Source organism: Phoenix dactylifera, chromosome 4 (genome assembly GCF_051530095.1).
Source record: "Phoenix dactylifera cultivar Ajwa chromosome 4, Ajwa_hap1_PhDact_Kaust_v1.1, whole genome shotgun sequence".
Classification (NCBI taxonomy): domain Eukaryota; kingdom Viridiplantae; phylum Streptophyta; class Magnoliopsida; order Arecales; family Arecaceae; genus Phoenix; species Phoenix dactylifera.
In genome coordinates this window covers 10,653,944-10,671,979 of record NC_143193.1, presented here as the reverse complement: position 1 = coordinate 10,671,979, position 18,036 = coordinate 10,653,944, and the positions used below count along the sequence as shown (strand labels likewise).

The 18,036-nt window shown below is 49.8% G+C and overlaps 1 protein-coding gene and 1 non-coding gene across 2 annotated transcripts; both read left to right on the top strand.

The window, feature by feature from the left end:
* Positions 1 to 1,243: 1,243 nt before the first annotated feature.
* On the top strand, positions 1,244 to 1,350 carry LOC120105095 (small nucleolar RNA R71). Its single transcript, XR_005507486.1, has one exon. It is a non-coding gene; the product is annotated as a small nucleolar RNA R71 (small nucleolar RNA).
* Positions 1,351 to 6,506: 5,156 nt separating this feature from the next.
* Positions 6,507 to 17,437, top strand: LOC149753644 (uncharacterized). The gene is made up of 4 exons (XM_089930338.1): positions 6,507 to 6,686; positions 6,768 to 7,240; positions 16,057 to 16,145; positions 17,142 to 17,437. The coding sequence occupies exons 1-4, from the start codon at positions 6,507 to 6,509 to the stop codon at positions 17,435 to 17,437; spliced, it is 1,038 nt and encodes a 345-aa protein (XP_089786464.1).
* Positions 17,438 to 18,036: the final 599 nt, after the last annotated feature.

Here is an 18,036-nt window from a genome sequence, read left to right as displayed (position 1 = left end):
CCTAGACACAGATAAAGGCATTAGTGAAACACTAGCACCTAAATTACATAAAGCTCTAGAAAAATCAACATCACCTATAGTACAAGGAATAGAAAAACTCCCTGGATCTCTTAGCTTTGGTGGAAGCTTATTCTGGATAATGGCACTGCATTCCTCCGTCAAGGCAATGGTCTCGAAATCTTCCAATTTTCTCTTCTTAGACATGATCTCCTTTAAAAATTTTGTATATGCAGGAATTTGTGCTAAGGCGTCTGCAAAAGGAATATTAATGTGAAGCTGCCTAAACACTTTCAAAAATTTCTCAAACTGTTGATCAATTTTATTCTGCTTAAGCCTTTGAGGAAAATGAATGGGAGGAACTTAAGGTTCGACTGGTGGTAGTGGGGATGTTGTCTTGGCTAGGTCCTCAACTTCTTCACTGACCTTCTTGCTCATCTCTTCATAGTCTACTTCATCACCAACTATAGTCTCACCACTTACCTGACCAAGTTGCTTACCACTTCTCAAAGTGACTGCCTTACAATGCTCCTTCAGATTGAGCTCTGTCTTACTAGGCAAATTACCCTGTCTACGAGAATTGATGGAATTGGCTAACTGCCCCAATTGCAACTCCACATTTCTATTGGAACTCGCCAACTGGTCAACCTTTGCTTCCAGTCTCTCAAATCTCTCCGAACTGGCATTGGCTAACTTCTCAATAGCTATCTCCCAAGACTGCTTACTTTCTGGTTGGGATGGTCTTGGTTGGAAATCAGGAGGATGGAGAGGTCTAGAACTGCTACCTTGGTTACCTTGATCTTTCCATGAAAAGTTGGGATGATTCCTCCAGCCTGGGTTGTATGTGTTGGAATAAGGGTTGTTCTGCTGCTGCTGCCTGTTATAATTAGACACAAATTGAACCTGCATACAATCAGAACTCATGTGAGCTCCTCCACAGCAATCACAACTCAATACAGGACTAGAAACGGAATTCACATTACCCAGCTTACCGAACATTTTTACTAGAGAATCAACCTTGGCATTCAACATGTTTATGCCATCTACATCATAAATACCTGGAACTTTCTTAGGCATACCTCTTTCATTAGACCACTGATAATTGTTAGAGGCCATTTCTTCTAACAACTCATATGCCTCTTCTGTTGACTTACTCATTAAAGTACCTCCTGCAGCTGCATCTATGGTAATTCTAACTGAATGTATTAATCCATTATAGAAAGTCTGTACAATCAGCCAGTCAGGAAGACCATGATGTGGACACTTCCTCTGCAAATCCTTAAACCTCTCCCAGGCTTCATACAAAGATTCACCATCAAACTGAGCAAAACTGGTAATATCATTTCTAAGTTTGGCAGTCTTACCTAGGGGAAAATACTTACTCAGAAAAGCTTGTGACAAGGCATTCCAGATGGTGAAAGAGTTAGGCGCTTTGGAATTCAACCAGGCCTTGGCTTTATCCTTTAGAGAAAATGAAAAAAGTCGGAGTCGAATAGCATCATCACTAACTCCATTCATCTTGATTGTATCACAAATCTCCAAGAAATTGGCAAGGTGTGCATGTGGATCCTCAGCAGGTCCACCAAACTGCTCCTGCTGCACCATCTGGATGAGACCAGGCTTAATCTCAAAATTATTAGCATTGACTGTAGGTCTCACAATACTGGGTTGAGCACCATTGACATTCGGCACTGCATAGTCACTCAACAACCTTTTACTCTGGTTATCTTGGTTATCTGCCATAGCTACTGCTTGTTTTTGCTTTAGCTCTAATCTTTGTTGTTTCCTTAATGCTCGTAGGGTTCTCTCAATTTCTGGATCAAAAGGCTCAATTAGCTCACAGTTTCATGGCATACACTAAATATAGAAAATGTAAATTAACAAAAAGAACAAAACAGTCTAAATTAATGCAGAAAATTATTTGTATTGATATTGAAAACAATCCTCCCCGGCAACGGCGCCAAAAACTTGATAGTTCCTAGACTCTACCACAAGTGCATGGGTCATGACAAGTAGAATAGGGCAAAAAGAGTATCGTTTCCACAAGGAGGCGATTCAAGTACCAATTTATAAATTTTCTATATTATTTAGACGACCCCAAATTGATGTGACTGACTGCAATTTCTTGACCTGAAAAATCAAATATGAAAGGTTCCTAGGGCTTGGATTTCATCAATTGAATTCCTTCAATGAATTTAAATCTGATTGTTAATATTCTGCTAATTACAATGACCGAATCCCTTTTTTTTATGTGATATCCTCTTTCAAGGCATAACACCTATACCTATATTAATCCTATGTCTACTTTCGTGATCATAGAAATTAATATAAATTCATTATGATCTGTGAAATTCTTGATTGTAGATCACAAGGGTGTGCATTTATTTCTAAACTACACCACCAATGTTTGATAAATTCATCAACTAATATTGAATTTCAACTTTCGTTACTTCATTCAACATCTTAAGCATGCAATTCATGGCCAGTAAATTGCAAGAATAAAAACCGAAATCATCAAATTGCAATTAACAAAAGATGTTCAATACAACCATACTCAATTCATATCAAAACTTCAATGACTACGTCCTAGCCCTAGGATAAGAAAACTAGCAAATCATAACTAATAAATCAATCCCATTATTTCTCAAACATAAATTCGCATTCAACATTCTTAATAACAATTCAGCAAATAATAAAAAAAATAAAAAAAAATATATATAAGAGAAAGGAAAAGAACTCTGTATTTGCAAAAATCCTCCGTTCCGTTCTTTCTCCCAGAATTCCAGCTTTTTCTTCCTCTCGAAATTTCTAGCTTTTCCTCCTCTCGAAATTTCAGATTCTCTACATTTTTTCTTTTTTTTCTGCTTCTCCTCCTCTTCGTATCTGCTGGCCCCCCTCCTCTTCTCGGAATTCCCCTTTTTTTTTTTTAATTTTAAAACAGATTTCCTTCCTATCTGCTAGCTGAAATCCCGAAATTCTAGGCTGATTTTTAGACTCGACTTCCAGCTGAATTTAGAGCACCAAAACAATATACTTTGGAGTTGGACCCTTCACAAAAGTTTTAGATCTCGTTCTCAGCTTTCCAACGCACCTGGGTTTCCATTATTTTGACTTATATAACTCCATATACAAGCTGAAAACCGAAATAGGGTCTGGGCCACAGTAAAATTCTGGACAGATTCGGAATTCTCTGTTTCGGCTAAATTTTGGACTTCAAAACGGTAGAAATTGGTTTTGTGATCTTCATAAAAGTTTTAGGTCTACCTCTTATCGTTCCAGCAAGCTAAACAACATATAAAACGGAGGTCTGTAGCTCCAGTTAGAATCCAAAAACCAAACAGTGTTCTGGATTGACTAGACTAGCCCAATTTCAACCGAATTCAATAATTAAATACCTGCAAAATACCAAGAATTTTCAAGAATTAAATAAATGTAAAAGACACCTAAATTCTAGACAAATGAGCTAAGAACATACAAAACACTCTAAAACAAAATAATTAAGACTAAGAAAATGTGTGAAATAAATTTCCACATCAGCTGGCACGCTGGGGATGGGGGAAACGTGCCATGCATGGCACGATGGTGAAAGAGTAGATGCCCTATAAGCCAATCATTTGATGGGTTTCTCTTTGTAATCCTCCAAATCATGTACTTTGACACTTGATATATATCAATAAAGGCATTGTGTTTCATCATTTGCTGCTTATCTGTTTTATTATTGGATGATGAACCCCATAAATTAGGACATTAGTTTTAGGGTTATGATGAGATCATACCAGTGAGACCTAAAATCCTAAAATCCTAATTTAGAATATTCCTAGTCAAATTGGTATATTGAGTCGGGGATCAATATTACCGGAAAGACTGGCACATTTTATGTATGCTCGATGTAGAGGGTGATTGATCTCACAATTACTTGTGTGAGACACTAATACAAAGATGTGGGTGCTCATTAGAGGAATGAGTTCACTGAAGTGACCAGCCATGAGAACATCTTATGGATTCTTACTTAATTATCAAAAGATGGTTCTCATAGTGGGAGTTGTGCAAGTGATCCTTAGACCTGAGATCACCATGGTACCTTATGCACTTGAAGCTATGTTTTGGTTTATCCTCATTCACGATATTGCGTTGTGTACGGGGTATTCTGGATATGGTGGATTTTGTACGAAGGTTGTGAGTAGGTCAACAAGGAATCAGTCACTTCTAGTAAGAGAAGGTAACATCCTACTTATTCTAATCTTATGATGATTCAAAAAGCCTTTGATCAAAGCAAAATGAATATTAGAAAGAGTTTCTAATGTTTCATTGTTTGAATTATCATATAAAAGATTGAGAGAGACATGAATAAGTGATTGAGTTTGATATTGATCCATACTCATGCACTTATTCAGGATGTAGTATGACTGAGGGACTGAATTGCACGGTAACTTGCCACTGAAGGGTATGTTTGGATTTGTCCAATACATTCCTCATCTTCCGAGTAGACATGATACGTTGCTAGACGTCAATCATGTCTTGTGGGTTGATCGGATCAAAGAGTTTGATTAGATCAAAGAATCAGAAAGGTTCTGATTGCTAAGTCAGGTTTAGCACTAAATTGAACCTAAATTGGATTAGAGGTATTCTAATCAGGTTAGGTCAACTTGCACCTGCACCTACTGCTGGCTAAGATAAGGAACCTAATGGGTCACACACAAGGAAATTGATCAAGGGCCTAATTGGATTAGATCATGTTTGCAAGATGAACATGCTAGCACGTGTTGCAAACCCTAGCTCCTGATTCAAATTAAATTCGAATCTGATTCTTAGGTTAGGTTGATCTAATATGATTAGATTATGACCTAATATGGGTTAGCCAAGAGTTGGAACCCATTTGGCTTTAATTAGACCTGATTTGATTAGGTTTAATATTTTCTTTAAGTTGGTTAAATCCAATTGGATTGGGTTTGATAGGGCCTTCATTTTTGGACCATTGGATCGCTCCCTGGATGAAGGATCTGGTCCACTGGTTGGCGCCTTCATCTGGACCATTGGATGGATTCCTGGATGAAGGATCTGGATCCTTGGTTAGCGCCTGAATCTAGACCACTGGATGGCTCTCTAGATGAAAGATCTGGACCGTTGCTCAGCGCCTGAATCTGGACCATCAGTGATGACATCTTGCTTCTGGACCATTGGATGGCACCCTGGATGATGATGCCTTGATCTGGACCATTAGATGGCGCCTAGATCTGGACCATTGGCTTTGGTTCACTGCATTTGGGCCCTTGGATCATCAGGATTTAAGAGGGAGATATGAGAAAGAAGTTGATACACCCTTCTCCTTAGCACCCCATCATGATGGGATGCCTCTCTTGGCACATGCCTCATCATGATGAGGTGTGTGGATGGGATGCATCCCTTTATGATGCATCCCTCCATCTCTTATAAATAAGGAGGTGCCTTGGGGTTCTAAAGATCATCAAAGAAAAAGTCTCTCCTTCTCTCTCCCTTATCCCTTCTTTCTTATAAGCCTCTCTCTTTTGTCCTAACCCAAGACAAGAGGATCTTCTTTAGGACAAAAAGGCTAATGAATGTTTTAGAGGTAGAAAGGAAGAAGGAAGTGAAGGAAAATCAGCCAATTAAATCCTTTGGAAGGATTGAACAATTAGAATCAAGTTTTGGTGGAGCTAGAGTCTTGAACCCATTCCTGTGTGGATCAACATCGGAGGGTGAACATTTGGGCACCTTAGGACATCTTCAGACATATTGGATATAGCGTGATAGGTATTCTTCTATACCAAGATTATATTTTCTACATTATTTGGTTATACTATTAAGGTGAGTTCATATAATGAGTTTTATAAGAAAATTTTATAATTCCATATCTTCCGCTGCACCCTTGGGCACTGGAAAACCCAAGGGCCGGCTTCCCCCGGTGGCCCGCCTTATTTCCGAGGATGCCTTAGTGAACGTCGGTCTGAGCTCGGTCCCCGCCGACCGTGAGCCCGCCACCACTTCTTTTCTAGCTCTTTTCTCCTCTTTTGTTTCTTCTTTCCATCAGTTTCTCAGTCTCCGACCATCTCGTCCTTTTTGCAGAAATCGACGACGTCATGCGGTCGGACAAGGCGATGGCTGTCAGTAGGGCGTCCCTACTGGAAGCGGTCCGGAGGAAGAAACGGACTCCTCCGAGCGGGGTCCCACCGGCGAAGAAGTCCCGCCAGCAGGCGACTCCGACGCCGACAGACGGGTCCGGACCCACCGATCAGGGGGGCGCCGCGGGCTCGGACCGACAGTTGACGCCGTATCAGCCCTCCGGTGATGAGACTACCGCTTTTCCGGAGGCGTTACCCGGGCGCGCCCGAGACGGCCGGGTCGGACGCAATCGGTCCCCAGCCCGGCCTTCGACTCGGTCGGCTTCGGATGATACGAGAAGGAGCGCGCCGAGGCCCCGGCCGAGCGGGACCCTATCGATTTCTGGAGCGGCCCCCGCCCCGAGCACGGTCAGCATGACTCTCTCCCAAGCAATGGGTAAGGGTAAGGCCGCAGAACCACCGTCCGGCTCCGGGGCGAAGTCGGGGTCAGCCTTCACTTTCGCCGGCGCCCGAAACCTCATCGAGACGGTGCTGCTGGAGAGTGACCGTAGGCGGGTCCGGCAGATGGGGATCCCTGACGTCGGAGCTGCCAGCTGCGTCTGTCTCATGTCGGTGAGTGTTCTTCTGGCCGCTTTCGTCATTTATAGGCTCTATTGATCCCCGCCTGACACCCCCATTTTTCCTATCTCTTAGCTCGCCCAGTACATGATCCGTCTGGAGGAAAGCCACGAGGAACAGGCGAGGCTTCTGGCGAGGGCCGAGAGCCGACTGAAAGCTGTAGAGGAGGGAGGCCAGGCTGCGGCAGGGAGGACGACCAGGGACCTCGAGACGAGGCTCCAGGTGGCCGAAGAGCGGGTACTCGGCTTCGCCGCCCTCGAGAGGCAACTGTTGGAGACTCAGGAGCAACTCAAGGTTGCCTCGGGTCTCGAAGGCGAGATCAGGAAGGCGGAGGAGCGGGCCGAAGAGCAGTCCCGGAAGGCTGCCGACTTCCGGGAGAGGTGGGAGAAGGCCCAGCAGTCAGCCGACAACGCCCGCAACCGAGCCCGATCTCTTGAAGCCAAGCTGGCCGAATTGGAATCGGCCTTGGAGGAGTCCCGCACGAGCAACCAGGAGCTTCATTCGCGCCTGGAGGAGGCTGAGGCTGCTCGCGTTGCTGCCGAGGCGAAGCACATGGAGGCTCGGGCCGATCTGCTGAGGGTCTCCTCCGAGGCGGACGACCGGATTGTGGCGAAGGTCATGGAGGCGAAAGCTCAGATTACGGAGCGAGCGGAGGCGGCGCTGGCCGAGAAGAGCGCGAAAATCGGGCGTCAGGCGGTACAGGCCTATCGTCAGTCCGCCGAGTTCATCCGTGACATGTCGGACGCGGGGTCCGACTCCTTTGTCTTAGGCTTCGATGAAGGCCTGGCGAGGGTGTCCGCTAGATACCCCGAAATTGACCTGAGTGGGGTCTCCCTCCTCGACTCCCCTTCAATGCCATTGCCTGCTGATTCTCCAACTGTCTCCCTACCCCTTGCGGGTGTGCTCGCCGTTCCCGACCCAGGGGTTCCTCCAAGCTGACCCTCTGTATTTTTCTTTGTTCTTTTCTTTGTATGTTGGCGTTTTGCCATGTTGTATGGGTCTCGGCCCTGGTGCAATGAAAGTTAATGCAAACAGAGTGTTTCCTCATTTCACTTTCATCCTTCCTCTTTTTAACTCTCGGTAGCGCCTCGCCGACTCCTGACTCTTGAAGTTCCTCCGGCGCTAGGCCAGGCATCCGAGGGTTAGGCCTCAGGAAATTCATCCGGCGCTAGGCCAGGCATCCGAGGGTTAGGCCTCAGGAAATTCATCCGGCGCTAGGCCAGGCATCCGAGGGTTAGGCCTCAGGAAATTCTTCCGGCGCTAGGCCAGGCGTCCGAGGGTTAGGCCTCAGGAAATTCATCCGGCGCTAGGCCAGGCATCCGAGGGTTAGGCCTCAGGAAATTCTTCCGGCGCCAGGCCAGGCATCCGAGGGTTAGGCCTCAGGAAATTCTTCCGGCGCCAGGCCAGGCATCCGAGGGTTAGGCCTCAGGAAATTCTTCCGGCGCTAGGCCAGGCATCCGAGGGTTAGGCCTCAGGAAATCCTTCCGGCGCTAGGCCAGGCATCCGAGGGTTAGGCCTCAGGAAATTCTTCCGGCGCTAGGCCAGGCATCCGAGGACTGAGCCTTGGGAAATTCTTTCGGCGCTAGGCCAGGCATCCGAGGGTTAGGCCTCAGGAAATTCTTCCGGCGCTAGGCCAGGCATCCGAGGGTTAGGCCTCAGGAAATTCTTCCGGCACTAGGCCAGGCATCCGAGGGTTAGGCCTCAGGAAATTCTTCCGGCGCTAGGCCAGGCATCCGAGGGTTAGGCCTCAGGAAATCCTTCCGGCGCTAGGCCAGGCATCCGAGGGTTAGGCCTCAGGAAATTCTTCCGGCGCTAGGCCAGGCATCCGAGGACTGAGCCTTGGGGAATTCCGCTCGTTGGTTGGCCAAGGCTGGCGCAAGCCGAGGCGACCGGTCGGGGCTTCAGGCTAGTCTGCTCCCGGGATGATCATCGGGTTAGCCTGGCATCCGAGGGCCGAGCCTCGGGGAATTCCGCTCGTTGGTCGGCCAAGGCTGGCGCAAGCCGAGGCGACCGGTCGGGGCTTCAGGCTAGTCTGCTCCCGGGATGATCATCGGGTTAGCCTGGCATCCGAGGGCCGAGCCTCGGGGAATTCCGCTCGTTGGTCGGCCAAGGCTGGCGCAAGCCGAGGCGACCGGTCGGGGCTTCAGGCTAGTCTGCTCCCGGGATGATCATCGGGTTAGCCTGGCATCCGAGGGCCGAGCCTCGGGGAATTCCGCTCGTTGGTCGGCCAAGGCTGGCGCAAGCCGAGGCGACCGGTCGGGGCTTCAGGCTAGTCTGCTCCCGGGATGATCATCGGGTTAGCCTGGCATCCGAGGGCCGAGCCTCGGAGAATTCCGCTCGTTGGTCGGCCAAGGCTGGCGCAAGCCGAGGCGACCGGTCGGGGCTTCAGGCTAGTCTGCTCCCGGGATGATCATCGGGTTAGCCTGGCATCCGAGGGCCGAGCCTCGGGGAATTCCGCTCGTTGGTCGGCCAAGGCTGGCGCAAGCCGAGGCGACCGGTCGGGGCTTCAGGCTAGTCTGCTCCCGGGATGATCATCGGGTTAGCCTGGCATCTGAGGGCCGAGCCTCGGAGAATTCCGCTCGTTGGTCGGCCAAGGCTGGCGCAAGCCGAGGCGACCGGTCGGGGCTTCAGGCTAGTCTGCTCCCGGGATGATCATCGGGTTAGCCTGGCATCCGAGGGCCGAGCCTCGGGGAATTCCGCTCGTTGGTCGGCCAAGGCTGGCGCAAGCCGAGGCGACCGGTCGGGGCTTCAGGCTAGTCTGCTCCCGGGATGATCATCGGGTTAGCCTGGCATCCGAAGGCCGAGCCTCGGGGAATTCCGCTCGTTGGTCGGCCAAGGCTGGCGCAAGCCGAGGCGACCGGTCGGGGCTTCAGGCTAGTCTGCTCCCGGGATGATCATCGCGTTAGCCTGGCATCCGAGGGCCGAGCCTCGGGAAATTCCGCTCGTTGGTCGGCCAAGGCTGGCGCAAGCCGAGGCGACCGGTCGGGGCTTCAGGCTAGTCTGCTCCCGGGATGATCATCGGGTTAGCCTGGCATCCAAGGGCCGAGCCTCGGGGAATTCCGCTCGTTGGTCGGCCAAGGCTGGCGCAAGCCGAGGCGACCGGTCGGGGCTTCAGGCTAGTCTGCTCCCGGGATGATCATCGGGTTAGCCTGGCATCCGAGGGCCGAGCCTCGGGAAATTCCGCTCGTTGGTCGGCCAAGGCTGGCGCAAGCCGAGGCGACCGGTCGGGGCTTCAGGCTAGTCTGCTCCCGGGATGATCATCGGGTTAGCCTGGCATCCGAGGGCCGAGCCTCGGGGAATTCCGCTCGTTAGTCGGCCAAGGCTGGCGCAAGCCGAGGCGACCGGTCGGGGCTTCAGGCTAGTCTGTTCCCGGGATGATCATCGGGTTAGGCTGGCATCCGAGGGCCGAGCCTCGGGGAATTCCGCTCGTTGGTCGGCCAAGGCTGGCGCAAGCCGAGGCGACCGGTCGGGGCTTCAGGCTAGTCTGCTCCCGGGATGATCATCGGGTTAGCCTGGCATCCGAGGGCCGAGCCTCGGAGAATTCCACTCGTTGGTCGCGCGCCTATCACTTGCCGCTCGACGGGGTTTCTGGCATCAAGGGACTCGACGCTTAGGGCTTCCACGGGCTTCTTCCCTTTGAGGGTTGCTAGAAAACATTGCCGTGCGGTCGGTTGGTCACCTCGGACCTCTCCGATCCCGACCGCCGTGGGAAACCGCATGAGCAAGTGGTACGTGGAGACCACCGCGCGAAGGGCGTTCAGCCCGGGTCGCCCGAGGATAGCGTTGTAGGCCGAGGGAACACGGACGACCAAGAACCCGAGTCGCACCGTGGCTTCTGCGGGTGCGACGCCCGCAGTCACAGGCAGCTCAACGACACCTTCCGCCGGGACAGCGTCACCGGTGAATCCTACGAGGGGGGTGGACATTTTGTGCAACAACTGTCTGGACAAGCTCATCTTTTGGAAGGCCTCGTAAAACAAAATATCAGCTGAGCTTCCACTATCCACAAGAACACGCCTTACATCATAGTTTGCCATAGTGAGGGAGATCACCATGGCGTCATCGTGGGGAGTCTGAACTCCCTTTACATCCTCATCAGAAAAGGTGATTACATTGCCGACCCTCTGCCTCTTTACGACGGCCGTCCCTGACGCTTCCGTCGAGCCCCCTGCATTCCTCACGGGCCGAGAGCAGCCCCCAGTGATAGTGTGGATCACGCCCGCAACGGGTCGATTCTGCTCCCGAGGCTCCGGAGGAGCCGGGTCGGCCGGACGCGGGTCTGCGGGGGGACGTCGGTCGCTCACATATCGACCGAGACGCCCCCGACGGATAAGAGCCTCGATCTCGTCCCGAAGCTGGAAGCAGTCCTCTGTGTCGTGGCCGTGGTCTCGGTGGTACTCACAGTACGCCCGGGAGGGCCTCTTTCCAGGGATCCTTCTATCTGTCTCGGGGCCGGGAGGTCCTCCCGCCCCTTGATCTCCATAAGGATCTGGGCCCGGGGAGTCAGGAGAGGGGTGTACTGGTTGAAACGTCGGGGCGGAGAACGAGGGCGTGGGGCGCCGTGGTTCTTCGCCGGCGACGGGCTTCTGCGCCGACGCTGGGGCGTCGGGCTCCTCCTCTGGCGTGCCTCTTTCCGCCTTTTCTTCCCAAGCTTTTGTGGGATCTCGGCGGCCTCCTTGCTCCGGTGGGCGGCCGCCTCCTCGGCGTCCGCATACTGGTTCGCCCGGGACAACAGCTCTGGGAAGCTCCGCGGCAGGCGTTTGTCTTGGGAGAAGGTGAGTCTGCTCTTCCGGAAGCCACGCTTCAGGGCTGAAAGAGCTACCTCCTGACTCAGGTTCCGGACCTCCAGCGTAGCCCTGTTGAAGCGGGTAAGATAATCCCGCAGGCTTTCTCCCTCGTTTTGCCGGACATCAAAGAGGGAGTCGGAGACCAGTCGCCGCCGGCTACTGACGGCGAAATGAGTGATGAAGAGGCGAGTGAACTGGTCGAAGGACCGGATTGAGTCAGCCTCCAGCCCGGTGAACCATGCCCTCGCCGGGCCACGGAGGGTTGCCGGGAAAGCCTTGCAGAGAAGGGGATCTGATGCTCCGTGGAGGAGCATAAGGGTCCTGAAACTCTCGACGTGATCCCGTGGGTCCGCCGCCCCGTCATAGGGCTCGATCGCCGGCATTTTGAACCCCGGCGGATTCGGGGTCCGCAGGATCCTCGAGGCGAGCGCCGGCTGGGAGGAGATCTCTAAGTCGGCGAAGGGATCTTTGGAATGGCCCTTCAGGACCTGGAGTTGTCGGTGGAGATCGTCCACCCGCCGGTCCAGGGAACGCGACCGGTGGGTGGGAGACAAGGAGCGGCGAGAGGGGGACCGACTGGAGCGCGGGTTCCTCGAGGACTGGGGGGTCTGGGAACGCGCCCGGGCCCGCCTCTCGTACCCCGCGCAGCTCCGGTGGGAAGGTCCCGGCAAAATGGAGCGTGCTTGAGAATCCTCCTCGCGCCGGCGCTCCTCCCCATGGGAGAGGAAGGAACGCGGGTTGAGGAGGACAGGCGAACGCTCAGGCAGCGGCGGCTCCTGAGCCTGCTGCGGCGCCCGGGACATCGCACCCTGCAGATTCTGCACCGCCTCCGCGAGGGTGCGAACCTGCTGGGTTAGCTGGTCGAACTGGGCGGCTTCGACCATCTGAATGGGCGGTGGGGCGGTGGAGTGTTGCTGAGAGCGTGTTGGGGATGCAGCGGCCTCCCGGCCAGTGGCGCGAGAGGCCCCGCGACCGGGAGCATTGGAAGCTCCACGACCACCTCGCCGTGCCATTACGATTGCTCTGAGATCCGGGCCCTCTTTCTAGCGCCAACTGTTGCTGGTGGTCCAGACCGAGAACGATTGGCACAGCGGTGTGAACGGGGTTCCCTTTGAGTTGCTTTGGTTGCGCTCCGCCCTCCGCCGTGAAACCTGCAAGCAAGCCTCGCACCACCATCGGGGTAGTGGGGGCCCTCCGACGATCAAGTCAGAGGAGATCGAAGGAGAAGGAGAAGGAGAAGGTAGCAGGTGAGATGATACTCTGGAAGATATATCTTACCCTCCCCCTTCCCCCCCAGCCTCATATATATCAGGCTGGGGGGTTTTTCCGGAGATTCGTCATCGTGTGGCACGATGGGGCTGCCACTGACATGGCCGTTACAGGGCGTCGTGGGGCAGCGCTGGGTACAGCCATGGCAGGGCATAGTGGAGCTCCGCTTTGTACGGCTGTTACAGGGGATCGTGGGGCAGCGCCGGATACGGCCGTTGCAGGGAGTAGTGGAGCAGGGGGCCGCGGCGTGCCTCAGAGGAACAGTCTGTTGTTGTCGAGAGATTGTCGACTCGGGGTCGGATTGCTGGATCAAGGGGCAGCCGACTCGGGGTCGGGCTGCGGAGCCGAAGATATCCGACCCGAGGTCGGATTGCTGGATCAAGGGGCAGCCGACTCGGGGTCGGGCTGCGGAGCCGAAGATATCCGACCCGGGGTCGGATTGCTGGATCAAGGGGCAGCCGACTCGGGGGTCGGGCTGCGGAGCCGAAGATATCCGACCTGGGGTCGGATTGCTGGATCAAGGGGCAGCCGACTCGGGGTCGGGCTGCGGAGCCGAAGATATCCGACCCGAGGTCAGATTGCTGGATCAAGGGGCAGCCGTAGTCTTCCTGGGCGCGCGTGCCGGTCACGTGGGGCATGGTGGCTAAGTTCCCCCGTAACAATATTGATCCATACTCATGCACTTATTCAGGATGTAGTATGACTGAGGGATTGAATTGCACGGTAACTTGCCACTGAAGGGTATGTTTGGATTTGTCCAATACATTCCTCATCTTCCGGGTAGACATGATACATTGCTAGACGTCAATCATGTCTTGTGGGTTGATCGGATCAAAGAGTTTGATTAGATCAAAGCATCAGAAAGGTTTTGATTGCTAAGTCAGGTTTAGCACTAAATTGAACCTAAATTGGATTAGAGGTATTCTAATCAGGTTAGGTCAACTTGCACCTGCACCTACTGCTGGCTAAGATAAGGAACCTAATGGGTCACACACAAGAAAATTGATCAAGGGTCTAATTGGATTAGATTATGTTTGCAAGATGAACATGCTAGCACGTGTTGCAAACCCTAGCTCCTGATTCAAATTAAATTCGAATCTGATTCTTAGGTTAGGTTGATCTAATATGATTAGATCATGACCTAATATGGGTTAGCCAAGAGTTGGAACCCATTTGGCTTTAATTAGACCTGATTTGATTAGGTTTAATGTTTTCTTTAAGTTGGTTAAATCCAATTGGATTGGGTTTGATAGGGCCTTCACTTTTGGACCATTGGATCGCTCCCTGGATGAAGGATCTGGTCCACTGGTTGGCGCCTTCATCTGGACCATTGGATGGCTTCCTGGATGAAGGATCTGGTCCACTGGTTGGCGCCTTCATCTGGACCATTGGATGGATTCCTGGATGAAGGATCTGGACCATTGGTCAGCGCCTGAATCTAGACCACTGGATGGCTCTCTGGATGAAAGATCTGGACCGTTGCTCAGCGCCTGAATCTGGACCATCGGTGATGGCATCTTGCTTCTGGACCATTGGATGGCACCCTGGATGATGATGCCTTGATCTGGACCATTAGATGGCGCCTAGATCTGGACCCTTGGATCATCAGGATTTAAGAGGGAGACATGAGAAAGAAGTTGATACACCTTTCTCCTTAGCACCCCATTATGATGGGATGCCTCTCTTGGCACATGCCTCATCATGATGAGGTGTGTGGATGGGATGCATCCCTTTATGATGCATCCCTCCATCTCTTATAAATAAGGAGGTGCCTTGGGGTTCTAAAGATCATCAAAGAAAAAGTCTCTCCTTCTCTCTCCCTTATCCCTTCTTTCTTACAAGCCTCTCTCTTTTGTCCTAACCCAAGACAAGAGGGTCTTCTTTAGGACAAAAAGGCTAGTGAATATTTTAGAGGTAGAAAGGAAGAAAGAAGTGCAGGAAAATCAGCCAATTAAATCCTTTGAAAGGATTGAACAATTAGAATCAAGTTTTGGTGGAGCTAGAGTCTTGAACCCATTCCTGTGTGGATCAACATCGGAGGGTGAACATTTGGGCACCTTAGGACATCTTCAGACATATTAGATATAGCGTGATAGGTACTCTTCTATACGAAGATGATATTTTCTACATTATTTGGTTATACTATTAAGGTGATCTTGGCTTATTAGGGTTTCATATAATGAATTTTATAAAAAAATTTTATAATCCTGTATCTTCCGCTGCGCCCTAGGGCACTGGGAAACCCAAAAGATGGCACGGGCTGAAACGGATGAAACATAGTTGGGCTCGGGCTGCCGCGTTGATGACGCGGTTGGGACGCGTCTGGACCGGCACGCTGAGACATGCTGTGCACGATGGCTGGCGACGTTTTGGTGCAGCAAGGGCAAGCTCGACGGACGTGCCGGAATGGTATCTTCCATGCATGGCAGTATGAAGAGCTCGGGACGTTGGGGATGACACGGGTGAAGGTGCTCAGGATGAGCTAGGACGTGGGCTTTCCATTCATGCATGGGTGCGATAGCTTGATTAGGTGATACGATGGGGGCTGATCATTTGAAATGCGGGGAACGAGCTGATTGGGCTACTTGCACACATAAAACATTAATTTGTTAATTTTATTATTAATAATTAGCTAAAATACTAATTAAGATGGTCTGACGATTGCACTTTTGTGCTCTCATTAATAGTAAATCAAATGAAGAGGTTTGGAGAAAGATTGAAGGATGTCCGAGTCATTGAGAAAATCTTCGTTCGTTTCATTCGAAGTTCGATTACATCGTCGTAGCCATTGAGGAGTCTAAAGATTTGAAGACTATAACGGTTGATCAACTTATGAGTTCATTACAAGCCCAAGAAGAGAGAATCAACAAAAAGAAGGAGGAGTCGATCGAGCAAGCTCTAGCCACCAAGCTCTCGGTGAAGGAGAAGGAAAGGGAGTATGAGTAAAGTCAACAAGGAAGAGGACGTGGATGTAGACAAGGTCGAGAGAGAGGAGGAAGAGGAAGAGGAAGAGGTGGACAAGGCAATCAATACTCCAACAATGAAGAAAGGAGGTATTTTTCAGGAGGACGTGGTAGAGAAAACTACATAAGGCAAAATGATAAGTCCAAAGTTTGGTGTTACAATTGCCAAAAGATTGGGCACTATGCTCGGGAGTGTTGGAGTTCTCCTTTCAATGTTGAAGAGAAGGCTCATTATGTTAAAAATGAGGAAGTGGAGGCCACTTTGTTGCTAGCCTACAAAGAAGAAGAAAAAAGCAAGAAAAATTTGTGGTATCTTGATAATACCGCAAGCAATCACATGTGTAGAGATAAAAGCAAATTTGTGGAGATTGACGAATCGGTGACCAAGTTTGTTACTTTTGGAGATAACTCTAAAGTTCCAATTGAAGGCAAAGGTACGATTTTAATTCGTATGAAAAATGGTGACCATCAACTTATGACTAATGTTTATTATATTTCAAGTATGAAAAGTAATATTCTAAGTTTGGGACAACTTTTGGAGAAGAACTACGAGGTTCATATGAAAAATTGTAGTCTCTTACTTCAAGATGATAGGGAGAATGTGATTGCTAAGGTGCCTATGACAAAAAATAGGATGTTTTTTCTTGATATCTAAACTGATGTTGCTAAATGTCTCATGACTTGTGTGAAAGATTCTTCTTGGCTTTGGCATTTGAGGCTTGGGCATGTAAATTTTGGAGACTTAAAGTTGTTGGGACAAAAAAAGATGTTGAAGGGCTTACCGACTATTGACCAACCGGATCAACTATGTGAAGAGTATCTTGTTGGCAAACAATTCTGAAAGAGTTTTTCAAAAGAAACTACTTCAAGAGCAAGGGAGCCACTTAAACTTGTTCATGCCGATGTTTATGGACCAATCAAGCCTTTTTCATTTGGTAACAATCGGTATTTTCTTCTTTTTATTGATGGTTGTAGTAGAAAAATTTGGATTTATTTCTTGAAAGAAAAATCTGGAGTATTTGGTGCTTTTAGAAAATTTAAAGCACTTGTTAAAAAACAAAGTGGTTATTGTATTAAAACCTTGAGAATAGATAGAGGGGGAGAGTTTACTTCTAACAAGTTTAATGAGTTTTGTGAAGCAAATGGTATTCGACGGTTCTTGACCGTTCCAAGATCTCCACAACAAAATGGTGTTGTCGAAAGGAATAATAGGAGCATTCTCAATATGGCTCGAAGCATGTTGAAGACAAAGAAGATGCCAAAAGAATTTTGGACGGAAGCGGTTGACTGTTCAGTGTACCTATCCAACCGGTGTCCAACTAGAATCCTATGGAACAAAACTCCTCAAGAAGCATAGAGTGGAAAAAAGCCAAGTATTTCCCATTTAAGAGTTTTTGGGAGCATTGGCTATATTCATGTACCTGATCAAGAGAGGTCCAAACTTGATGATAAAAGTAAGAAGCACATCTTCATCGGGTATGATCAACGTTCCAAAAGCTACAAGCTCTACAATCTAAGTGTTGGCAAGGCGACTATTGATGTGGAGTTCGATGAAGAAGATTCTTGGAATTGGAGTAATGAAGATAAGGAGAGATATGATTTCTTTCCATTCCTTGATGAAGATGAGCAAAGAAGAGAAGTTCAAGAGCCCATAACACCTCGATCACCAACAACTCCTAGTACACCTTCATCTTCTAGTGGAAGCTCTAGTGAAAGGCAACCATGAATGAGGAGTCTTCAAGATCTTTATGAGGTAACAGAAAATTTAAGTGATGATTTAACTCTTTTTTGTCACTTTGCCGATTGTGAGCCCATAGTTTTTGAAGAAGCGGTCAAAGATGAGAAGTGGAGAATTGTCATGGATCAAGTAATCAAGTCAATTGAGAAGAATGACTCCTGGGAGCTAGCAACCATACCGGAAGGTCAAAAGTCCATTAGTTTGAAGTGGGTTTTCAAAGAAAAGAAGAATGCTAAAGGTGAAGTAGAGAGATACAAGGCAAGGTTGGTAGCCAAGTGATATAGCCAACGTCCCGGGATTGACTATGGTGAAGTGTTTGCTCCTGTTGTACGGTTGGCGACCATCCGAATGATAATCTCACTTGCAGCTCAAAAGAAGTAGAAGATTTATCAAATGGATATTGTTACGGGGGAACTTAGCCACCATGCCCCACGTGACCGGCACGCGCGCCCAGGAAGACTACGGCTGCCCCTTAATCCAGCAATCCGACCTCGGGTCGGATATCTTCGGCTCTGCAGCCCGACCCCGAGTCGGCTGCCCCTTGATCCAGCAATCCGACCTCGGGTCGGATATCTTCGGCTCCGCAG